Below are 27,515 nucleotides of genomic sequence, written 5' to 3'. Positions count from 1 at the left end.
GTAAATTTGTGTTATTTGTATGTAGATTGATGAGATTGGGTTGGTTGTTCGTATAGACTTATATATGAAGAGCATTTTCAAGATCTTGTGAATCGATAGCAAGTGTTTGTGATAGTTTGAGATGAGCAAAATTTGAATGACCTTGCATGCATTTAGGCCTTTTTTTATGTATAAGAAATGTAAGATCTGTTTTTTTCATTTTACTTATTGCAATAATAACAGTAGTTTATAGACCTATTTTCATTTAGTAAAGACGTAATGGATTTACATGGTTAAATTAATTTTAACTTATTATACATCAAATATGCACTCCAAACTTTATCTATATTGAGACCTTTAGAATTCTGCATCATATGCACTGCTTCCATATTGCATTGTTAGTCATTTTTCTTTTTGTTTTATTTTTATTTTCATCTGTGCTATCTATTATTTTCTATAAAGCTACTTCTGACCATGACATGTTCACACCTAAATAGTTATAAGAGACATGTTTAAGGGATTATATAGAGCATCCTTATTTTTTTTTTTCTTCTTTAGGTAAGAAGAGATCTCAACTTAAGTGTCATACTTTGATGCTTAAAAAGCATCAGAATTGGTACTCTGTATCGACTGATCACCATGACAAGGAATCAGTACTTGGTATTGGCTACAAAAATACTGATGAGAGCATCCCTATTAGATATAAGTTCTTATTATTAGATACTAGTGCTTACTGTTTAGGAACTCACACATATAAAATAGTAAGTACTTATTTTTACACTTACTTGTATCTGGTAAGTAAGGGAAGTAAGGAACTAAGCCAAAGGTAAATGTATAAATGAGTATTCATATTAATAGTGACAAGTCTTATCACACTAATCATATCTTATTTATGTAATACATATTTTATATATAGTGTTTATATATATTAAATTAGCAATATTAATAAGTTCTAGTATTTAACAAATGGCAACTTGTGTCTAATGAAGTATTACTAGGCCCAGATTTCAGCAGATTTGTTAGCCCATAATTGAGTTTATTTAAATGAAAGTGTGGGTAAATAAATATTTACCTTATTTTTATACTTTTTTCCATCATTTTATTAACCAATATGGAAATGTGTATATGAATTATTCACAATACTGTTTGTAAAATAATATTGTATGTATTTTACTAGATATATTTTATGAGACTTAAGTTGTTGCAATTAAAAAAATTATATATATATATATATATATATATATATATATATATATATATATATATATATATATATATATATATATATATATTTTTTTTTTTTTATTATTATTATTATAATTTTTTTACTGTACTGTACTGTACTGTACTGCATCATTTTATTTTATTTTATTTTTTCTTTACAAATTTCATTCAAAATTCTGTCTGGCCCTAATAAGTGCTAGTCTCTAAAAAAACAAACAAAAAAAAAAACTAGTAACTAATAAAAAAAAAAAAAAAAAAAAACTAATCCTAAAATTTTTTTGAAAACGTCCTAAAAAAGAGAAGCAGCTAATGGATATGCACTAGGACTTAATGACAAAGTTTCCATTAGCTTCTATACTAGTAGCATTAAAGTAGTTACTAGTAAGTTTTATTTTATAATAAATTGCTTGCCATAAAGTTTTGTATTAATGCTGTGGGGAAAACTTTGTGGATTGGTGCAGTCCTGCAATAAAGTGTCATAAAAAATTAATGTGCAACAGCGAATGCAGCCTGCGGTTTTCAGAAGTTAAACTTTTTAGACATTTTCTGATGCATTGAGGAACATTCCCCTGTTCACAGTTACCAAGAGATGTCTGGTAATAATGATGACTAAACCATATGGAAATGAAAATCAAGTGTGTTTTTCCCACTCTGCGAGTTTTAGACTCTTTTTCCTCTCTAAAAACCTGATTTACTGTGGAAGATTGATAATTACATGTGTCTTTGGACTTAAGTATGTGTCTCCTGATTACTGTTAAACATAATTGTCTATAATTTGGCTACTCAGTTACCGGTTACAGTTGCCAGGAATGTTGATAAACTCCTGAGTGTTTTTCTGACCAGTTTACTTTGAGAAACACACATCCTGTCATTCTTCAGGAGCTGATAATGATAATTTTAATCATGAAGGATGATGCATCTTATATAATTTAGATGGGTTTTGTATATCGAACAAGCATTAAATTAACATTGAAGATTTTTTTTTTTTTAATAACTTCCTAAATCTTTTTTAGCATACATATATAAACCCATTAAGTAAAAGTATGTTTATTTTATATCTGATTATTTTAGTAAATATGATGTATAATTTAATTTAAAATGCATTGCAAAAAAAAAAAATAATAATCTGTATACTATTTACATTTAAATAGCGTGATCTTGTAAATAATTGCTTTATATTGCATATGAGCTATCAAGCTTTATCAACAATGTCCCTAGAGAAAAAAAAATGCAAATAAAACAACATTTTGAATATTGTCAAAAGCTATTTTTAACAAAGAACATATTTCTAAAAGCCGTTTTAACCAACCATCCAAGTGAAAAAAATAAAATAAAATAAAAATAATTGATGACAAATTAAAGAAAAACAAACAATGGTAAAATAAATATATTAAAACACAGTATTAAAATACATATATTGCATTAGCATTGCATATACAGTATGTGTAAGGCATAATCAACAGCTTGCCGTGCGTTAAAGGATTTTAATACACAAATTGAAGGCAAAGTGCATTAAAATCCTTTATCGCAACGCAAGCCGTTGATTATCCTGCTTATTCCATGGTCGTTTGCTAAGGTAGTTTAACCTAAGTTTTAACAAGTTTTGCTCTTTGCAGCGCAGTATTTGTCCGAATTTTTGTCAGTATTGACATGTTTGATTTTCTAGTCCCTCTTCTGAATCAGCAGTGACAGGCAGACAGACGGAAAGAGAGATTATGTGCATACTGCTTAGGTCAATTGAGGCTCTGGTTATCAAGCTGATTTAGGTTCAGATCTTAATTTTTGTAACCATTTTTAGCCAGTAATTTAATGCTATAAAAATAAGGCGTGTTATCATGATTGACAGTTGTGGTTGAAAGCTTCTCAAAGCAGACCGTCTGAGCTTCAGGACGAGATTGAAGAGTTATTATTCCTTTCTATGATATTTTACTATGATAAATGAGTTCAGCAGTAAACCAAGCTTTCTGACCTACGGGGTCTGGTGGATCACTGTTTAGTCAATAAAATATGGGCTTTATCTGGCTTTATCATTAGTTTGCTGATACACGCCTAGCCATGATGGGGAAAAAAAAACAGGTGATCATTATCTAGCAGGAATTTTTGTTTGGGTCTGAAATAATAATTAGGAAGACTAAACTAAATCTTACGCCCACATCGATCTCCTGTAACGTTATTTGAATTTGATTTTGAACAGATTTACAGGTTGTCTCTGACATGTTAAGTTTCGGGATGTTATTGAGTTAAATGAAAACAAATGATAAACAATATACAAGCAATTTGCAGCAGCTACAGGACATGAGTTGATGTATTTAACAAGTTTATTGTACAAATTGATATGGATTATTTAGTTTAGTGCAGTGATATTGTATAAATATCCAGTTGATATTGGGACGTTTTCAAAGTATACTGCGGTTTGGATAAGTCAAGGTTTTAAAACTGCCAAAATTTTCTGTAATACCATTTCTAAGGTATGTGTAAGATTTTTTTTATTTTACTTTTTAAAAAAAAATTTTTTAAGACAACAGTATCTCCAGCAAAAAAAGATATCGAAAGATGCTGTTTTAAATTGTAAAGACATCAGTGATTTTGAAATAAATGAAGACATCAGAAGTCCATGATTCATTTGACTTATTCAGCCTGGCATGTTTACTGCTCCAAAATATTTAAAATCTTTCAAAAAATAAAATATATTGTTTTTAAAGGATTTTTTTTATCAAGAATATATTTTAAAGCAGTGATCACAATACCTTGAATACCGGCCCATAGTTGATATTTTAAAATCTCATTGTATTTATCTTTCAAACACACAATTTTTGTTTGTTTGTTTGTTTGTTTGCTTGCTTGCTTGCATGTTTGTTTGTTTGAGACACCTGTCATCATCAATAAAAATAAAAAAATTCTGATGGTGGCATCTGTGACTCGTTCCTAATTATTGGAAAATATTTAGTTTGTCTTGTGATTGTCATCTGGAGAACTGTGATTAAAAAAGCCTTTTGTTTGTTTTTCTGTGGATGTCACATGTTGTGGTTTTACCACGTCATTTGACCAAAATGATAATGCTTGATGCGTCACCATGTGTGTATCTGTGTGTGAATCATTGACACGCTCTCATTTTATTAACAAATTAATGTTCAGTTTGAAGCCCTATAGCGATATCTGAACGATGATTTCCTGAAGTCAGATACACCCAAGTAAAGGGTATTTGTACTAACAGTTTTTTTTTTGTCACAGCTTCTTTACACTGTGAGAATGATAATGATGCTGGCAGTAATAGACAGTCTTTTGTGTTGAGATAAGTATGAAAGCTGAAAAAGTGCAGACTGTAACAAAAAAGTGTGTAAAGTGTTTTTCAGTTGCCCTTTCTGTGTGTAGTTTGCATGTTCTCCCCGTATTGGCGTGGGTTTCCTTCCTTCCATCCAAAGACATGCTGTACAGGTGAATTAAATAAGCTAAATTGGCGGTCGTGTGTGTGTGTGTGTGTGTGTGTGTGTGTGTGTGTGTGTGTGTGTGTGTGTGTGTGTGTGTGTGTGTGTGTGTGTGTGTGTGTGAATGTAAGAATGAATGGCTGTTTCCCAGTACTAGATTGCGGCTTGAAGGGCATGCGCTGCTTAAAACATATGTTGTATAAGTTAGCAGTTCATTCTGCTCTGGCGACCCCTGGTTTATAAGCCGAAGAAAAATGAATGAATAAATTATTTAGTAATGTTTTTTGACAGTTTTTACTATTTTACAAATGTTTGTTTGTTTACAAATTTTATTGTAGTTTTTACTAAACTTATTTATTCATTCATTCATTCATTCATTCATTCATTCATTCATTCATTCATTCATTCATTCATTATCAGTAAGATGGTTCACTAGTTCATTTAACTACAATTTAAATTAATCTAATTAATCTAATCTAATTTATTCAGAAATAACCAATTAATTTATAACATATTCATTCATTCATTAATTCATTCATTCATTCATTCATTCATAACTAATTCCTTATTACCCAATTAACTAATTCATTCATTCAGAATTAACTCATTCATTCGTAACATATTAATTTGTTCATAATTAACTCATTATTTCACAATTAACTGATTCATTTATTCACAATGAACTAATTTATTAATTCATAACATATTAATTCGTTCATAACTAATTCATAATTTAACAGTTAACTAATTCATTCAATCATAACATTATTCCACAATCAACTAGTTCATTTATTCATAATGTATTAATTCGTTTTTAACTAGTCTATTATTTCATTCATCAATTAATTCATTAAGTTTCTTTTCAGTTTAGTCCCTTTATTAATCTGGGGTCGCCACAGCAGAATGAACCGCCAACTTAACCAGCACATGTTACGCAGCGGATGCCCGTCCAGCTTTAACCTATCTCTGGGAAACATCCATATACTCCCATTCACACTCATACACTACGGACAATTTAGCTTACCCAATTCATCTGTACCACATGTCTTTAAACCTGCCGAGGGTCGAACCAGCGACCTTCTTTCTGTGATGTGACAGCCCTACCTACTGCACCACCGCATCGCCCTTCATTATTTCAGTTAACTTATTTATTTATTCACAATGTGTTCATTCGTTCATAACTAATTAATTATTTAGTTCTTAATTTATTTATTCATAAATTTTTTATTCATTCAATCATTAACAGTTAACTATTTCATTCATTCATTCATTCATTTATTCATTCATTTTCTTGTTGGCTTTGTCCCTTTATTAAATCAGGGTCACCACAGCGGATTGAACTGCCAACTTATCAGCATATGGGGAAAACCCACGCAAACACGGGGAGAACATGCAAATTCCACACAGAAATGCCAACTGATCCAGCAGAGGCTCGAACCATGAACCTTCTTGCTGTGAGGCTATCGTGCTACCCACTACACCACCTTATGGCCCTAATTCATTTATTCATAACTAATTTATTATTTCACAATTAACTAATTATTAACAATTTACTGATTCATTAATTCATAACTTATTTATTGATTCTTTAAGAATTCATTAATTTATAACTTATACATTAATTCCCAATTAACTAATTCAATCATTCAGAACTAATTTATTTGTTTACTTTTAACTAATTAATTAATTAATTCATTCATTCATTCATTCACAATTAACTAATTCATTCATTCATAATTAGGTAACAGATTTATTAATCAATTCATTCATAATTAAGTAATTTATTTACAATTATCTTAATTATTGATTGTTTGTTTAGTTTGTTCATTCATTCTATGTATAAAATAATGTCTTGTCTGTCTGTCTGTCTGTCTTTCTTTCTTTCTTTCTTTCTTTCTTTCTTTCTTTCTTTCTTGTTTCCACATTTTGATCTTTAGTGTTTATATTTAAACCATTGTCATTTTTCCTTCATCAATGATCAAATGATCTCCCCTGAGAGTGTTGTTGTGAGGTGTGGTGACTTCAGCATCTGGAATGTGAAATGAGTTCCTGCATTGACTTTTATTAATGTCTTTCCTCGGGCACCGTTTGTCATAAAACGCCAGCCTGCCAGGCAAACGACAGATGTGTCCTGTCAGTTACTGTATTTGTTTAAAGCGTTTACAGCTTGTTGATACTCAGCTCCTCAGGGCCATTTTTCAGATAGCGGGCCTTTTCATTTGACGTCATGTCCCAGAATGCCCTCTACACCCCACTGAAAAACACAACAGAAACCAATACAGAAGACACTGTTGCTTTCCACTAATACTATTAAAACATTATTAACTATCAAATTTTAACCATGAAAATCCCTAGTTTAAAAGTTTCTAGTCTGTTTTGAGACATATTTTATCAGGAGACAGTGCTCAGCATAATTGAGTATGTCCCATTTTGAAAATATAGTTTTAGCCACTTCTGAGTAAATATAGGCAATGTATTTTGGTGCATTTAAACAAAACAGATTTATTAAAAAGATATATTAATGAAAATAATATTTTAGTCACCAAAAATATTTAGAAATTGAAAGATAATACAAATAAATTCAAGGAAATTACAAATACAAAACCACATTTTTCAAATTTTTCGATTGCCTTGATTTTTCCTCTCTTTTAAATAATTGTAATTAATATTTTTCTATAACATATACATTTGTGTGTACTGGTTTTTGGATTTTTGTCGTAAGTTATTTTGTTAGACATATATATATATATATATATATATATATATATATATATATATATATATATATATATATATATATATATATATATATATATATATATATATACATATATAGTTAAAATTAATTTACTTCTAATGTAATCACTAAAACATTACAATACCATTAGTGCTCCTTTGATTTGTGAGGGGTGAACTTATCTGTGCTGAGCACTGTATGCTGGATTTAACATGCCAGGAAAAGGCTAGTTAGCTAAAATAAAATAAAATAAAATAAATCTATTAATTTGAGTTTAATTAAATCAAATTATGTCAATTAAATAATTTAATGAAAAAAAAATATTGACCACAATTAAGTACAGTTGAAATGCAATAAAATATAATTAAAAGCAAATACTATTAAATCACATCAAAAAATAAATAAATAAATAAATATATATATATATATATATATATATATATATATATATATATATATATATATATATATATATATATATATATACACACACACACACACACACACACACACACACACACATTAAAATAAATTGAAAAAAATGATAACAAAACGCTAGTAAAAACACACAAAAACAATAATATATAATTATATATATATAATTATTATTATTAATTAATTTATTAACTTCCATTGTAATCATTAAAACATTTTTATTTTAATTTATTTTATTTCATATTTCTGCAGGGCAATTAATGAATAGCCAAAGTAGCAAAATTACTTTTTAGCACAGCTGGTCTATTCAGTGGATGTTTATTCTCTGCACCTTTTAGATGGAAATTTCAAAGTTACGCATGGATTGCCACGGTGTCGTGTTTGCTTATATCAAAATTAGAGCGACTAATTGTCATGTTGTTTTGCAGGGCTGTTGGTTGCTAAGCAGGTGGATGTTTTACACAGATTGATGCCCATTAAGTCTGCAGACAGGACGTCCTTGTAGGAAACACACTGAATTGCCGTGTTTTTCTTCTTGCAGATGCCCGGTTTAGTGTCATGTCTTGGAAATCTAATAGTCACTGGATTCATCATCCTCTTCTGTGAGCTCGTCACATCAGAGATATGGACCAATGAAGGTACACACTCCTGTTATTTAAACCATAGTCAGTAATAATCAGTAGACAGTAATACAGTGATACATCAATTATTAATATTTAAATAAATAAAAATTATGTTTTGAAAAATATTTACATATACAAAGTTGTATTTCTTGTATTGTACAGTTCTGCAATTTTGACCTTTTTTATCAGAATTCAGCATTTATTTTCTCGCAAATTAAAAATTTTGTTTTGATTTTACTCACAAATTTACTCACAATTTAGATATGTGGTATAATTATGTTGAAATCTTTATTTTTAAAGATTTATTTTTATTTCTTTATTTAATCTTTACTTCTAAAATCTTTACTTTTTTATACTATTCTTATTCTCATCTATTCTTTTATTCTACATCTCTTTTTTGCACATTATTTAGAGTAATTATTTGAACTAAGAATTTTTCACAGAATTCCAAGTTTGTCTCACAATTCTCTGTTTACATTTAGCAGTTTTCACATTATTTATATTCAGAAATTAAATTGCATTTCTAAATTTCGCCTACTTTTGAAGAGCCTATATTATGCACTATAAAAGGTTTTGGGGCTCTCCAACAAAACACTGATATGCATGTAAGGTTTAAAAAAAAAAAAAAAAAAAAAAAAAACCTTTCATTGTATTTTGCATTTATTTTTACCTAATTATCCCAATAAATCCTTTATGATTCATTCAGCAGTTAATTTGTATCCAAACTCCTCCTTTGCGTGAGGCTAATCTGCGCTAATTGGTCTGATGACGTCTATGTCGGGTTCAGCACAAGATGGACAGAAACGCCCACTATGGTTATGAAGTAGCAGAGTTCAGAGTATATGCGTAAGCCCAATACAGGAATGCATTAAAGCAATACAGTTAAACACCAGCATATACTCTACTTGTAACCCTAACCCCAAGTAATAACAATGACACACATTCAGTATTAATCCACACAGTGGCAAAAGTTTAACTATTTTGAAAATTTACTGATTGCGAGTTCAAAAACGCATTTAAATTGGTAAAGAAAGAAGCACTCATCACATTTTCAATGTGTTTTTGGACTAATGTGAATGTGAATAGCCTATAAAGATTTAACCTAAAACATACATTACAATCACTGATCTATAATAGATAAGTGATTACAAAGCATGTAAAACGATAACAAGTTACAACACACAATTAAATACATATTTTACAAACTACAGAAAACAGGGCAACCATTTTATTCATACTTACAGCTTGTGTAAGAAGGAGAAACACTTACTGGACCTGGAGGAAGAAGAAACTGGTCCATTTGAACTGTGTTAACAGTTACTGAAACGTCCCATACATTAATAGTCTTTACTGATCCTTCCTTTATTAGCAAACCCCACATTGCAGCGTAGGCTATTGTATTAATCATTAGAAAAATGAAAGGAACACACACAGCACAAGGTATACTGTCGTATTGTTGTGAAAATTAACCCACAGCTGCATATGTGGCCATCTGTGAGTTATTGTAATCTTTGCGTCATGATCATGCACATGATCACCTGCACTCTGCTAGTGTCTGAAGGGAAAAGCACAATCACTTTTTACCAGATCCGGCACTTCATATTTGGCGTATATCATCGTACATACGGGCAGGCAAACGATCCAAATAAAGAACAATTTATACATTCGACTTTAAGTCGACTCTTTCCTTGAAGAATTAATAGTTTTAAACATGGTGCACTTTCAGATTTAAACCTCAGCTGGATGTTTTCATACACTTAGATAGGGCTGCACGATATTGGAAAAAATTGACATTGCGATATATTTTTCCCCTGCGATATATATTGCGATATTTTTTTATCTATATATACTTAAGACTAGGGCTGTGACAGTCACCATGACAACCGCGTCACCGCGGTGGTCAGTTGCCACCTCGGTTGTCCATTGCCACCGACCGAAGTATGTGACGTCACGCACTTTAAAACACAAATTACTGTTATGTTGCCAAGTATTACATATCTGTTAGAATATAACATTAGGCGCGATTCAGCAAGTTCAAGTTCAACCATGAATCTTGTTAGAAAACGAACTCTTACATCTGGGAACATTTTGGATTCGTGCCGACCGAGAAAGGTAAACGAATCAATTTGGATTAAGCTTTTTGTATGGGGGTTTTAAGTAAAGTGTGTTTTAATATTCACTGCTGAGAGTCCAAACACTGAGGAGCAAATCCATCGATACGCAGATCCACGGGTCCCGAACCATGCAAGCTAGTGGCGATTGACGGCGAGGGAAAAAAAGCCATGTAGGCTTTAATCAACTCCTGTCTTCTAAACGCAGAAGCCCAGCTCAGCCAGGCATGGCAGAGGCATTTGCAAAAATGGCCAGATACAAAAGAGAAAGTGATAAATGGAAGACATTGACGAGAAATGGAGCAACATAGGCTATTTGGTAGCTAGTTAAGAACGCGCCGCTCCGCAGAGTAGAGAAACCTGCGTTGCGAGAAATGCGGGCGGCGGAACAGAAGAAGAAGCCCTCCCTCGCATGGTTGTGAAAAAGTAGCTTGTCTGTGCATTTTCGCTACAAGCACACCGTCTGACAGTGTATTGCTGGAAACATTATAACCCCATTCTTCACTTAAACCGGACAAAGTCAACATGTTAGATTTTCTGGCAAATAATTTAAAATATGACTACAAAAGGTGGAGAGAAACAACGCTGTTTTTTTTAAACATCTGACTTATATTGTTACTAGGTTAATATTTTCTTTTTTACTTATAATTATTAATATTTATATTATTATTACACTGATTAGTAAAGTGCCATTTAGGCTATTTGTTAAGTTCTTAAAAATTTAACGTTTAATTGTTATTATTATACGGTTTCAAACAGTTAAAGTAATTTAATATTTAACTACAATATTTATAAACAGTTTTATGTTGTTTTATTAACGAAAGTAAAAAATAAACATGTACGTTTATACGGATGTTTTATTTATTAATATTTAATTAAGTTATTCCTTAATTTTTACATAAAAGGTAAATTAACTTAGGTAGGCTACATTATTTGTTGATGTACGAGATCGAGGAACATGTTTGCCAGTAAATAATGTTCTCACCACCTAAAAAAATAAATAAATGAATAACTTGCGAAAGGATGCAATAAAAAATGCAAGTGCTTAATCATTCTTCACAATCGGATTCGTACGTGCAATAAGCCGAGGCTATATTGCGCCGACAAGAACAAGCCCTAAAACTAAGTCTAGAGAGAGAATTAATACTAGTTAATATTAATGAATATAAACACGAACTGCGTTGTATGATAAACGCAACACAATGATGTCGTGATCTTTGCTGAAGAACTGATATGTTGTCATTGTCTCCCCAGCCAGGTTTTCATCTGCTTTTTTTCCCCTCCTTCTCGATACAAACAATAGTATCAGTGCCAGACCAGTGGTATAAATGATATTTTACTCTCCTGATTTCTTTTCTTTTCATTAAAAAATAAATAAATGTTTAAAGTTTTGTATTGCATAGGCCTATATAATTTTAAAGATTATCATTCAGCCTACCTGCAGCGCATGAGGTTGTGTGCTGGGCAAATCCCCTTTACTCATGCTACCCATTTCATTTATGACACTGTAAACTTGACTTGGCAGGCTGATCATCTTTAAACTCAAAAGGTGTTTTTAACTTGAGACTGCTTCTGCATAATGTGATGTTTCTTATTACAACTGTTAGCGGTGTCGAAATGAAAGCAAACATTAAAAAGGGTTTTGTTTTATCAATTGTATAGTTTAGTTTTAATAATAGCTAATGTATATAATAAATTTTAATATTGATTATTGTGTAGACTACAGTGTCCAACAAAACAATTTTATTAGGTTACTCTAATAGACCAAATCCCTAACTGAAAAACGAATGTGAAAATGACAGGCAGTTGCGTCTCTGCTAAAATTAATTTAACAACAAATTTCTTTTGCGTTTTTTCCCCTTTAGAGATCAAAAGAGCTGTATTTAAAGAATTATTTCACTAAAACAAGAATTGAATGCCCAATTCTTTCCCGTGTGAGTTTGGTGCGCCTCCGCGTCTGCGTTTTTAAGGTTGCAGGTGCACCCTGACCTGACGCGGGGACCAGATCTCTGCACTATTGCTTTAATTTCTCAATTTTCATAACTGCATTGCATTTTCATATGGTAAAATATCAAAATTTATGTTCTGAAAGTAGTAGGAATGACAGGAGTGTTAGTAATTAATGACAGAAAGAACTTTCACTTTTGAGTGAACTTCTGTCACGTGTTATTTTAGTATGATAAAATAAACAAAAATAGTAATGCAGTAAAGTATTTTTCGCTCTGCCAAGCCTTCTCTGTTGCTGTATAGAGAAGCAGCCTGCTCAGTCTCCTTACCCCGGCCCCACCCCGCCCACCAACTCCTGAACGTCTCACTCACTCACTCACTCACTCACTCACTCACTCACTCACTCACTCACTCACTCATTCACTCACTCACTCACTCATGCGGGCATGCACTGCGGTCTCATGAGGAAACGCAGCTTTTTGATATAATGTTTTTCTTGTTCCCAAATACAAATAATTTATCAAGTATTGTTTGAAATAAGCGTTCGTAAAAACACGCTATTCGTGCTTTTCGAATACCGTATTCCGGTTCGGCTCCACCCATAATATATATATATATATAATTTATTTTTTTTTGCTTTGCATCGCACCCTCCTGTGATGTGACTATCGTGGATGCGCACATCGCGATTTCGATGCTGAAACGATATATTGTGCAGCCCTACACTTAGAGTTGTGTTTCATGCTGCATTAAAGGTTCATTTCAAAAACCCATAATAGGGGCTCTATAAGTTTATTCCTTGCCATTGTTTATAGACTATTTATAATATATTGATTTAGTTTTTTGGAATTGGGAAGATACAAATTTATGATAAAAAGAATCATAATACAAGATTCCAATTTTAGATATTGTTAAGAATTTTAAGAAAAAAAACATCTAAAGGTGAAACACAAGCCTTTATACTTTTGCACTATAAAATCACTAAGATACAGTAATGCTTTAGAAAAAAAAAACTAAAACATAATAACCATAGTATTGTGCAACATGATTAAAATGGAAAAGAACTGTTTTTAATTATAATATACTCTAAATTGTTATCATTCAGTTTGGTTGCCTCAAGTGTTTAGGTTTGTGTTCCAGCATATGAAACTCATCAGAAGTCTCTCTAGCGTGTCCTCATTTAGACAATCATGATGAAATTATTCTGAACAGCTATGCCAGATAACAAACTGATTTATCATCTGCAAAATTCAATTTTAATCCATCGCAGGAATATAGCCGTAGCCTTGTTTTGTAGAACAATAAACATCTCTGTTTTAAATTCCCAGTCTCTATTGCCCTGCATATGGATTGCTCAATTAATGCATGCAACTCTGTTCTTTCTTTCTTTCTGTGTGTGTGTGTGTGTGTTATGGCTGCAATTTAGTTGGCCAGAGAGGGAGAAATTTGAGAAATGCGGTGGGATTTCAAATAATATGCTTTTGCCAGTATTTTTTGAAAGCCGACATTGAGCATGAGTGTTTCTTGAGCGCAGTTAAACCCTGGGCACTGGAATGCTGCCACACTTAGTGTGTGTGTGTGTCTCTTTGTTTAACTCATGGCAGTACATCCCTGATATAAATACTGAAATCTGACTATGCAGAAACGCACTGTAACATAAACACCTTAATTCTTGCTATAGAAACCCTGCTGGGCTTATAAATAATGAAAGGATGTGCAATTTTAGGGGAAGCGACCCTTGAAACTTTAGCTTTTCACATTGCATATGATTTTTTGCAGTTAAACTACATTCAATATGACCCTTTGAAAAAAAAAAAAGTCTAGTCAACTTTCCAACTTAAACATTTAAATTTTAAAATAGAAAAAGGAACATAAGTGTACTTAATAACATAAGCATGTTAATACCTTGTGAAAACAGTAATGTGTCTTACTGTAGCTGACCCCTTGTGAAAATATTTGGGTTTATTTGAAACTTTTCTAATTGGGTTTATGCCAGAGCTGAAACCAATCCTTTGCCAACAGTGCCACTCGTTCAGAACCGGTTTGTCTTTTTACTGTCAGGGAGCAGAATCTGTTAAATCACTATAAATGATGATGTTGATGATGTTGATAATGCTGTTGCGTTGTGTCTTCATTCAATCTTGCATTACCTTGAGACAACTGCCACTTAAGATAGATCTCTCATTCAATTCATTCAATTCATTTATTCATTGTTTCGTTCATTCATTCATTCGTTCGTTCATTCATTCGTTCGTTCGTTCGTTCGTTCGTTCGTTCATTCATTCATTCATTCATTCATTCATTCATTCATTCATTCATTCATTCATTCATTCATTCGTCCGTTCATTCATTCATTCATTTTCCTTCGGCTTAGTCCCTTATTTATCAGGGGTTGTAGGGCTGGGCGATACAGAAAAAAAATATATCACAATAAAATGTTTAATATACTTCATTGTTTATAATTAAAGAATAATTTTTACAAACCATTTGGGAATATTGGGATTCATTTCTTTTAATTTAACAATATTATTTTAATTATCAATATCAAAATCAAATATTAACAAAGTGTCTTACAAAGTGTAAACTCTGAACAATCAAAGCCAATGTTAGGGTTGATCAACATCTGTAAGGTGTCTATAATAATCACAGTATACCACAAACTCTATTAACAAAGCAAATTATGATAATCAAATCTGAGCTTTCAAGTAAAGGAATCAACCATCATCATTCAAACACAGACTGCAGCCTTAGAAATTGTGAAGTTGAATGACTACATTACCCCATGCTAAAAAAACTCTTTCAGATGGGGAGCTAGTGGCTGGGTTGCACAAGAAAAGAAACCAAAAAGCCACTCTGGCGACATCCTTACATCCTTTTTTATTTACAATCTTCTAACTTTTATATATGGCATTTTGCCAGTGTTGTTATTCTGACCTGAGGTGGCGAAACTCAACAAAATCTGTTCACGTGTTGTGTCCAAAAGCACATGAAAAGTGTTACATGTGGATTCAGTTTTTCTTCACCATTTTCAATGTGGTTTACGCTCGGGCTCCTCTGGTGTCTCTCATTACTAGGCGATCTTCAACGATTTTCTCAGACAAACAAACCATTGCTGCAATTCTAAAACGAGTTTGCATTTATGAAGAGAATGAAAAAGCACTGCTGTGTTTGTCTGAGTCTGCCATTATTACCGAAATGTGTATATTGCATACAAAATTTGAAGCAAATAAAATGCGCATGCATCATGTGCTGTGCCAAGCCATGTGCCTCGATTGGAAATAACCCTAAGCCTACTTGCATTCCTTCCAAGGTGCATGCTCAGCAGCCACATTTTAATAAAGCTAAAGCACTTCATACCGAAAAAATCATACCAACTCTTTTTTTTTATTTATTTTTTTATCATTATTGACAATGGTGTTCAGTCATTACATATTGATACTATTTTACCCCCCAGGTCTAAGGGATTGCCACAGTGAAATGAACCGCTGATTATAAATCAGCATCTAACACAATTGTTCCAGCAATAATATGTGTTAGCTTGCCATGTGTATTCAGGATTTTCTACAAAATAGGTCACAGGTAGTCAAAATTTACAATATGACCTCAAGCCCTATAAGAATGAGCGTATACACAAGGCTGTGTACTGTGACTAGTTCTGTATTCCATTTGCACTAATAATTGAGTTTCACACATCAAATCTGTTGAACAAAAAATGCAGGTGATACTATAATAATTAGTTTAATAATTGACAATACCAAATCTGACTACTGAAATCAGGCGTTAACCGAACAGAACTCACCATTTAATTTCGAAGGCTCTTTAAACAAAAGGAAACTCTGTTTGATTTTGATGTTCAAAATGATTTTACACCATTAATTATTAATGACAAAGCCGTGATAAATGTGGAGAGTTTGCATTTTTATGAAATCTTATCAAAGATTGTATTACTTAAGGCAACACAACAATTTTTGAAGTATCTTCAGCAGGTATGTTCAGGTTTTATAGACCCATTTAGAGGTTTGTTCCTTGAAAGTGTGCTGACTTTTTCACTAGCAGTGTGGTTTTGCAGCTACTCATTTCAACAAAAAGTCAAATCCATAGCATAGTGGGAACTGCCTCAAAACAGAGGCCACACTCTGCCTTTTATAGATGACATTTATGTCTTGCGTTTGCAGAAAATGGATTAACAAAATTACACATACTGCTTGACATCTTTTCACACTTATCAAACCTAAAACTGCACTAATTTTTAACAACGCCTAATGCTAATTTATCTGTATTTAATTTAATTTTAATTTCCTTCTAATCAACAAGAATAAGCCTTAATTAAGTGAGTGAGTATAATGAAAACAAAGGCTTTCGCATTAACCAGTACAGAGTAGCCTACATCTCAGCATTTCAGCTGAGCAGTCAAACTTGTTCCATGTATGTTCTGAGGTATCCAGTTAAGAATCCCAACGTAGATAACTAAATCTTTTAATCGCATATTCAATCATAAAACCAAACATTACACCAATCATAACACCAATATTACACATTTTTGTCCACATGGGTCATCATTTACATTTATAAAGGGGTTATTATTTTATTTTTCTATAGACGCGCAATATAGAAGTACAGGCTACATAGCAAAATATCCCAAAATAAGGAAGCAATTCTGAACTGCCTGAGCATAGTCAGAGACTGTAAGAAAAGTTGAGGCTGCACTGTGTTTTTTGACCTTTGACAGATTGACATTGGAGATCAGACCCCTCTAATCCAAAATTAGGAACACTAAATATAGTTTAAAATTAATTGCTTCTATTTTACATTGCACCAGCAACATTTCTTGTTGATAGCTTAATGACTTGATGAACTAAACGACTTGCATGTCTTCTGCTTTCAGTTTCAGATGTCCAGTTCGGTGGACTGGGCTCCAGGGTCACCCTCACATGTGGAGGCTCTCACACCGGGTATGTTCTCCAGTCTATATTAAGCCTGGCTAAAACTCCATTAGGCCCTAGAGCTAAGCTTTCCTGTAAGGAGTGATAATAGTGTGCTTAACCCCCCCTCCGTTGGGGCACGAGGCCAGTCCTTATAGGGTTTGGACACATTGAGGCCATTTACTGCGGGCTGGGGGCTCGCTTCCCCAGCTTCAGATTTTGGCAAAGCTTGGGTTTCATATAAAGGCAGTTGCTGAATAATCCATATTTCTTGCCAATAAAGGCCCAATCCAAGAGAGTCCGCCTGCCAAAAATAAGATTTGCATGACACACATATGAGTAACATGATACGCAAGTCCAGCTGGAGTTGATAGCTGGTATTTTGTCGTAGGTATATCTATCTTAGAGCAGGGAAATAGGTGAAGGTTTACTGAGTATGTTGACTGTGAGTTTGGATGGGGTCGGCAGGTCTCCAGTGGAATGGCGCTTCAATGGGAGCTCAGTACCACCGTGGCAAACACACGAGGGCTTGCTTACGCTACTGAACACCACACACTCGATGGAAGGTAACTACAGCTGCCATGATGAACAGGGAACTTTACTGCAGTCCATCAAACTGCGCCTGGGACGTAAGTCAAATTCAGCTATACAAGAGTCCCTTGTTTTGTGTTTTGACACTCAATGTGTTTTATTTGATAAAATACATGAGGGGGAAATGGGATCCCACTTTATATTAAGTGGCCTCAACTAAAATGTATTTACACTGAAATTATAAACACGTTAGAATGTCTTCTATTTTGAAGATACACGTTTTGCATTGTACTTATGGTAAATTAAATACCTGAATTTTACTACATCTGCTATAAATTTCTGTAATAACATGTATAATTAAATTGTTGACTCCTGCTTACACTTTAATCTACCCTTAAAACCACCCAGACCACCAAATCTGTCCTTAAACTTACCCATATCCCACCTCAAGAAGAACACAATAAGTTATGTAATAAGTTATGTTATGTAATAAGTTATGAACACATTAATGAACACATTAAGTACATTGTATTTATCTTTTGTAACTGCATAGTAGTTAAGGACACTTAATATAAAGGGGGACCGAAAATAGTTTAACTGTCTGAGCCTATTTGGGCAGAAGGGGCCGGAAATTGATGAATAAATGAATTAATTTTTTTTTTTTTTTTTTTTTTTGCCTTATCAGAATGTAATGACATTTGCTGACATTTTTATTTCTTATATGAACACACTATAATCATTATTTGGATGTTACACTTCAAGGTCCTTCAAGGTCCTTCAAGGCCCTTCAAGGTCAAAAATGATTGTAAATTAATGGAAAATATATATATTTATATAAATATAATCAGGTTACCCTAGAAGGAAACACTTTACTTGAATGGGGTAATAATAAGATTGTCATGATACATTTATAATCATGACATGACACGTCATAAATATAAATGAGATTGTCATTAATCGGCATTAGCTCAGTTTTGTCATTTTAAATGCAAAGATGGCATTGTTCGAGATACCTTGGTAATGACAATCCAAAGAAATGCATCACAACTTGTTTTTATCTTTATCATGACAACTTGACATTATCAAGACAACATGGTTTGTCATACATGTCATAAACAAGATTGTCACTATGACCCTATACTACATCACGTTGCGGTGAGCCTCAAAATCACTGGGATATGGGTCCTATTTTTATGTCAGGAAATTTTAAAAAAGAGACTTGTTGGGTTATATCACTCTAATATGACTGTGGACACACTATACATATACACAGTTCTGTCCAAACAGCTTACAAAAGAAGATTTTTATCATAGGTGCCGTTTATGGTACTGCAAGCGGGTGAAAAAAAATATATCTGCAAAATTTAAACAAACATATTTAGTTTAATATTGCTAAATTCCACTTGTTTGTTTAAATTCAACACATAAAAATAGCTTGCACGCACTTACGGCACATTAAAGTAAAAGAGTAAATCCAATGAGTAATTTTTTCTGAATGTTTTTTTCACTGAAACAAAATAGATTTGTGATTACATTTTCTCAACAAAAGTGTCAATTAAATGTATTACAGCATCATTAATATTTAATAACATTTATTGAAATTTTAATATGTTTAGTTGAGGTCAAGAAAAATATTTTTGATGCCGTCATAAAAGTCATAAAGAAGAAATGTATTTTTTTTTTCTGCAGTTAAAATGGTCGTGGGTCATTTTAACCCATAGGTCAACAGGAGGGTTAAAGTACATTCAGTCTTGATAATTGCTGGATGTGTCTGAAATGGCACTTGTATTGGACAGATTGCTGGAAGGCCAGGAAATGTTCTAGTAAAAAGGAAACCCTTTGAGCTCAGGGAGCTGCAAAAGAAAATTGTACGCCCTATTCTGTTTAACTCAAGGCACTTCCTCTAACAGGAAGTCACTACATCACAGCTCCACAGTTTCCTGATAGGAAGGGTGAGATTGCAGGGTAGAGTGAAGAATAGTAAAGTATAGTGAAGAATTAATGTACATGCCCTGATGTTCATGAATGCATCACATGAGCTGAACAGTTCTCCAGTGCTGTTTAAATGATTCGGCTTGTGTACACAGATACTGAATGATATTTTGTGTGAAGTTATCTCATGAGATTTTCTTTGTCTTCTACATCTAGACCCACCTCATTTCGTCAGTGTGTCTTGTCGTGTGCCGAATCATATGAAAATCTCCTGCTCCTGGGAACAAACCAAGAGGACAAACTTGCCCACATCATACAGAGCCTCATACAGGTGCAGCTTCATCTTGTTCTTTCCTTCTATCTACTCTATCTATCTATCTATCTATCTATCTATCTATCTATCTATCTATCTATCTATCTGTCTGTCTGTCTGTCTGTCTGTCTGTCTGTCTGTCTGTCTGTCTGTCTGTCTGTCTGTCTGTCTGTCTGTCTGTCTGTCTGTCTGTCTGTCTGTCTGTCTGTCTGTCTATCTATCTATCTATCTATCAAGCTAGCTATCTAGCTGTCTGACTGTCTGTCTGTCTGTCCATTCGTCTGTTCGTCTTCCGTCCAATCAAAAGAAAAGTCTTCAAAGTAACCTAGGACATGTTAGCAGTCTCATAAAAGATGGTAGTGGTGAGTTAAAAATTCTAGTGATGTAATAAAAACCATGATACATAAACTAATGCTGAAACATTCTAGCAACATGTTAAAACATAATATTTACTTACTGATACTGTGTATTACTGTTCCACTGTTTAGTTGACTGGTTGACTTTAATGCTTTGCAATGACATTTTTTGACTGATGGCTATTGCACTTCGTGGATCATGTGATTTGGCTTTCACACAGAACATATTCTTTAATTCCAGCCTACTACTTTTCTATTGTTTTTAAACATGTTTTGTAAACATGACAGACAACTTCTGAAGCGCCACTTTGTCAGATTTAAATAAAATTACATTAAATTTGAACTTTTAACATGCCGCTGCTCATCAATGTCAGTTGGTAAAAAGGGAAGCTATCATAAAACTCTTAGGTGGGGCAAGCATTATGAGCTTCTGTTTACAGTAGCAAGTTGGCATGAAAACACCATGGCGCTTATAAAAATAAATAAAAATAAACACCTTCCTGAGTGCTGCGTGTTGTGTTTTAAACACAAAGATGTGAAGGACCCCTTATTATATTACCATTCCAGACACTGTTGGATGTAAAAATAAAAAACAAACAATATATATGTTATAGCACATAATTGGATTTGCGTCATTAAATTAACTCTACAGTTTATGTAATTTCGGGTGTTTCATTTTTAATTTGTTGACTTTAACTGCATTTTGGCAAGAGTATTGTTTTAATGGAATATGATACCACCTGTCGTATGGGAAATAAAATCTCTGCATTTCATGATGCAGGTGTCTGTGATCCTTCACTGACTTCATAGGTGCAGAGAATAGTGTCAAACAGCCATGCGTGCATGGAAAATCCTGTTGCAAAATGCGAAAATCCTACACGACAGTAATAGTTTGATTATGGTGTTTACATGTCTGTTCTGTTCTTCAATTATGCGACTAAAATCGGCATACATCAGATGTCCTAATTCCATTTCTGACTTTAGTCAGATTAAATTAATGAAAAAACATTGTTTACATGGTAGACTCTTAATCAGAGTATTGTCTTAATTGTATAAAAAAATTATTATTGGTGTTCATGTAAACATACTCTCTGTTACTTGATTCCATACAGTCAGAAGGGCCAGGGCCGCAAGCAAATTCCCAGTGAACCCTGTGAACAGAAGGATTCCGGGGTAAATGAGTGCACAATTACAGACCCACCTTTCTGGAGCTCCTCGAAGATCCTGGTGAACATCACTGAAATCAACCCGCTGGGATCTAACTCCACCATCATCCAAATAGATCTCCGTGAACTCTGTAAGTCAATGAACCCTCTTATTCTATTTTAAAACCTTCTTTTTCGTAGTATCTTCCCCACCTTACAGAGTATTAGAGTATCTAAGACAATTTAACATACTGATACACGTGCAATTTGTTCTCCAGCTGTGTAAATTCACTGACATAAACACAAGTTTGCATAATGTTGGTTTTCACTTAAACAATTATGTATTTTACATCTGCTGTGAAAGAGTGCTTAGTTCAAATCTGAGTGACAGACATTTTTCAGCGCTCGTAATTGCAATTTTTTTGCTCGCATATGGACCTAAAATTTTATCTGTGCGACCTTAAAATATATTGGGAGCATATGTGCGACTGTTGTCGTGCGACCATTTTTAACAGCAAAATGCACCATATGAACATTTCGGAGACATTCATGCGTTAGGCATCTTTGCACCTAAAAACACCAAATGCAGCACTCAGGAATGGTTTGACCAGTCAACTTGCTGCAGTAAACAAAGCCTGCACCGCTTGTCTCACCTTCAAGCTCTTTTTATTGGTCCACTGTTCTAATACAGAACGCGAATGGATTGGTTAATATCAGCTGTCAATCACTCAGTTCCGATGACATAGAGCTTCAGCCGTGAAAATGTAAAGGTCTGGACATGAGAGAATGAAAACAACACTGACAGATTTAGTTTTAGAAACCACCTAAAGTTTAAAATAATGACACATGTGATCAGTGATCATGTAAATGTCAGTCCAGCATTTAAACTTTTCGAAGAGTGGATAAAAGAAGTCCAGTGGTTAATGTCCGCTATGAAAATGACTAAAGCATTCACCATAAAGCCGGTGAGACAGTTTTCAGGTAACAGTGTTTGCCACTGAATCTATACATTTTAAGCACTAGATGTTCTATCATTTAATCCATCATTTAATCGTGACTGACACCGCGCTCACCATTGCTAAAGAGCATGTATTCACCAAGATGAAACTAATATTGCAGCTCATGAAAAGACTGTTATTGCTATAAAGATGACGTATGCAAATAATAAGTTATATGTCAGAATCATCTGTGCAATATCAGACACCAGTCATGAGAACAGCACAGTTATTATTGTTGATTCAGTTCATCTCATTTACATCAAGCAGTGCGTGCAGGGTTGGTGAGCGCATGCAGATTTTTGTTTATTTGTAAGATTTGATTAGAGTTGATTTCAAATGCAATAAATCTGTTAATATAAAACTTGTAGTAACTGTGATCATACTTTTTGGTGGGTGCGACTATTTTTGAAGTTAGGAGCACCGGTGCTACCAAGAAAAAATATTTCTTTTCGAGCCATGTATTTAAGTGCCCATGCTTCATGTCTCGACGATCGGGTTGTCGTAGTCCTAACCTTCGACTACCACCCGTTCCACAATGCACCGGCCCCTTACGGCTCCCCTGCATGTGGTGGGCCTGCAGGAGGATTGTCCCACGTCGCTCCTTTGGGCTAGGCCCGTCCGGGTTCCATGGGAAAAAACCCAGCCATCAGGCACTCACATACGAGCCCCAACCCCTGGCCTGGCTCCAAGGTCGGGCCCCGGCTGCGCCATACCAGGCGACGTCTCAGTCCTTGATGTCACTGAACTCATAAGGGGTTTTTGAATCGCACTTATTCTGACCTGTCACCTAAGACCTGTTTGCCTTAGGAGACCCTACCAGGGGCATTAGCCCCCGACAACATAGCTCTTAGGATCACTCAGGCACTTAAACCCCTCCACCATGATAAGGTGGCGGTTCATGATGGTTTGCCACCATGGCCCTGGAAAAGCGGCAGAAAATGAATGAATAAATGACTTCATGTCTCTGCACTCTGAAAACCAAATATAAGGAGTTTAAACTGACAAGACTTTAAAACAACTGCACATGCCTTGGACATGTTAGCAAAGCTTTAAAAATACTAATAATGTGGAAAAGCATGTTAACAAAATTTTAAAACATTAGCATCATACTTAAAATATGAATTGACTTTATTGCAGTAACCATAGTGAAACCATAGTTACATGTTTTTTTGTAGGAAAACTATAGTAGCCACAAAATTAATTATAGTTTTACTATGGCATTTAAAGTAAAACCTTAGTAACAGAAGCTATACAATCACTGAAGCTAAGCAGGGCTGTGCATGGTTCGGTTAGTACCTGGATTGGAGACCACAATGGAAAACTGGGTTGCTACCAGGAGCCAGCAGGAGGCGCTTACCCTATGGTTTGTGTACAGTAGGTCCTAATGCCCCAGTATACTGAAGTAGAGCTTTACTGCAGTACTGATACTACAATATTACTGTAGCAAAACCATGATATTTCAATACCCTGGTATTTAAAATCACATTTTGCAACAAAAAACAAGCTTACTTCTGTCATATGTACTACAGTTTTACTATAGTAAAACCATGGTTAATTTTTGCAAAGAAAAGAAATAGCATGAAAACATGTTGATTCAACAAACATGCTAGTAATGTGCTGTATTTATGGGTTATTTATGGCATATAAAACATGCTAGCAGTGGGTTGTCATATTAGCAATTCACAAGTATACTATCAATGTGGTTAAACATGCTAGTAACATATTAAACCAACACAGGCTCATGGTGAAAACGCACCCCTTTATACATTTCTGGAGAGTGGGAATTATGTAGCCAGAGCAACGTATGGCTGCATTATGTGTTTAAAATGAACACTATGGGGTGGTATGACGTCAGTGCTAACTTCAGATTCTTTTTGTACTAGCAGCGGTGATCCAGTGAATAAAGGTTCCAGAAAGCATGTAAAACAAAAACAAAAGCCAATAAATAAAATAAACAAGTAAATAACAGGGTGAGAACATGGTAAATTCTAAAAATGTCATAATATTTAGGCAGCCGCGAAGGCTTTTTTTTTCTGGATTGCTTTTAAAACACTGTCTGTTGGGTTTAGGGAAAGTGGTGGGTGGGTCAATCAGTGCTATTGAAAACATTATCGGTTAGGTTTAGGGTAGGGGGTGGTTGGGGGTATTGGTCAGTTGGTCAGTCAGTCAGTCAGTCAGTCAGTTGACAGCGGCCTCTGGTGGTTTTATGCGAGAACAGCAGGCATGAATGGCACTTGTGAGAGAAATTTGTGTGTACACACGGAAATTAAAACTACAAAAAAAAAGTATCTCCTGGAACGCATTTTGCGTTTATTCTGTCCAGAAATGTATACAAGGGTACGTGCCAGTAAAGAGCCTGGGTTGTGTACCCTATAAAGTAGCCTAGGCATGTTGATTGTAAAAACAATGGCAAAATACAAATTCAGATTTTTGTTGCCTGATTTACTGAGGTTCCGCACTTTTTTTGGAAAGGGGGCGGGAAGCATTAGCTAATTTGAATAAAAAAAAAGACACATAAACACCAAGCTGCAATAAATGATTAAAGGTATATTTTTTGTTAATATTACACAGAGATGTATGTAGTGTCTTGTAAAATTGGCCAAAATAAAGTGCATCATAATTAAATGTTTTTAATAATGGTGTTTTAGTGAAACCAGATCCCCCAGAAGATGTTCAAGTCTCTCAGGTGAAGGGTGAGCCTACGCAGTTACTGGTCCAGTGGAACTGTCCCCCATCATGGCTGGTTGGCATGTCTGCTTTTTCATTGACATATTTACTGCGCTACCGGCCAATTGGCTCCAACTACTGGTCAAAGGTAAGAACTTTCAACCTCAGCAACTTGTTATTGGTTGTATTGTATTGTTAGTTGGACACAAACAATGACATACTCTCTATCTCTCGATTTTGACTGAGGGAGTCTGCTTCATATGTTCCAGAATGCAGTGCAACTGTGATATCACAACAGTGTAATTTCCAAGTGCTCAAGGGTTTAGAGCATTTCATTTAACCCCATTCAGATGTTCCGCAAGTAGTGGACACTCGTGTAAAGTAATTAATAACATACATCTGAGGGAATGAGACAAAGGGAAGGGCTTAAAATAAATTGGAATGAAATGTAGCCATTCTCTGTAAACAGGAGACCAATCACAAACCTCTGACCAATCAGAGCGGAGGAGACTTTTTGAAAAGTGGGGCTTAAAAAGGATCCTTTAATAAACTTTAAAATTCTGAGAGAAAATAGATGATTCTGTACTGTACATTATATAAACATCTAAGTGTTCTTTTTTACCCTTAAGCATGTAAATCCAATGTATGAGACCTCCAAAACAAAATCAGCAACCTTTAAATTAAAATAATAGGGGAAATTAAACTATTGCTTATATAATAAAGTTCAATAGGGCCCAGCAAGGTACCCATTCTGACTTTTATTTTCCTGCTTTACGACCAACACACAACCCTCATTTCATGAGTCTTCAGTAAACAGTTCTGGAGCCCCAACCCTCTCAGTGCAAACACACACACACACACACACACACACACACACACACACACACACACACACACACACACACACACACACACACACACACACACACACACACACACACACACACACACACACACACACACACACACAATCTCAGAAACCCACAGTTCTCTCTGCTTGGGCTGATCTTATCTACTATAACATCAGCCTGCTTGGCCTTTCATCAGACAACCAGATGTTTGCTGTCTCCCAATCCTTTTGTGTGTGTTTGTGTGTGTGTGTGTGTCACTGGACTGTTGAAGGCTCTGTTTACTTTATCAGATAAGTAAATAGGGAAGCCAGTTTAAAACTTGCTTGTTTTTGATTACTATGTTAGAATAAAGGGTCCCATGGTGGTGCAGCAGCACAATCGCCTCACAGCAAGAAAGTCACTGGTTCGAGCCCCTGCTGGGTCAGTTGGCATTTTTGTGTGGAGTTTGCATGTTCTCCATGTGTTCATATGGGTTTCCTTCGGGTGCTCTGGTTTTCCCCACAAGCCATAGACATGCTCTATAGGCGAATTGAATAAACTAAATTGGCCGTAGTGTATGTGTATGAGGTGGGTGTTTTCCAGCATTGCGTTGTGGCTGAAAGAGCTTCCGCTACGTAAAACATATGCTGGATAGATTGACGGTTCATTCCGCTGTGCCGACCCCTGATTTGTAAAGGCACTAAGCCGAAAAGAAAATGAATGAATGAGTGTTTGAATAAAAACAATCAGAAGCAAAAAGGACAAACTGCTGTTGAATTTAGTTAAAAAAAAGGTGATTAAGTGTATGTATAATTTTTCTTGGGTTTATGTATTTTTGAGTATGTTTTTTTATTTAATTGTGCTTTATTCATCAAAAGTGAGAGGATTTGTGATATCACAGAAGATTTCTCTTTCAAAAATTAGCTGTTATGTTTTTTGTTCATTAAAAAATTCTAAAATTATTACATTTAGTTTCTATATAAATTTGTAAATATTTAAAAATGTAAAATTTAAAAAAGCTTTAATAATATTAATAATAACAATAATTACTATAATAATAACAGTATTATTATTTATTTAATTTTATATATATATATATATATATATATATATATATATATATATATATATATATATATATATATGTATATATATATATATATATATATATATATATATATATATATTAAGATGCAGTTATTTTAAATTGTAATATTTTACAATGTTGTTGTTTTTACAACAACAAAAAAAAAAAAGACATGCAGGTGAGCATAAGCAAGATTTTCACAAGCACACATTTTAAATGTAACTCACCACATACTTTTTAACATACAGTACCACT

General features: G+C 34.0%; 1 protein-coding gene across 1 annotated transcript in view; it reads left to right on the top strand.

Annotated features, from left to right (window-relative positions):
- Window positions 1-27,515, top strand: part of il11ra (interleukin 11 receptor subunit alpha) — a 103,169-nt gene that overhangs the window by 47,515 nt on the left and 28,139 nt on the right. The window contains 6 exon segments of the mRNA NM_001113499.3: window positions 8,342-8,438; window positions 17,366-17,432; window positions 17,871-18,031; window positions 20,081-20,195; window positions 21,646-21,830; window positions 25,325-25,491. Of these exon segments, the coding sequence (NP_001106971.1) occupies window positions 8,342-8,438; window positions 17,366-17,432; window positions 17,871-18,031; window positions 20,081-20,195; window positions 21,646-21,830; window positions 25,325-25,491 (792 nt within the window).

This window comes from Danio rerio, chromosome 10, assembly GCF_052040795.2.
Source record: "Danio rerio strain M-AB ecotype USA chromosome 10, GRCz13ab, whole genome shotgun sequence".
NCBI classification, from domain to species: domain Eukaryota; kingdom Metazoa; phylum Chordata; class Actinopteri; order Cypriniformes; family Danionidae; genus Danio; species Danio rerio.
The sequence above is the reverse complement of the archived record's forward strand: the minus strand, read 5'-3'. Positions and strand labels throughout refer to the sequence as shown.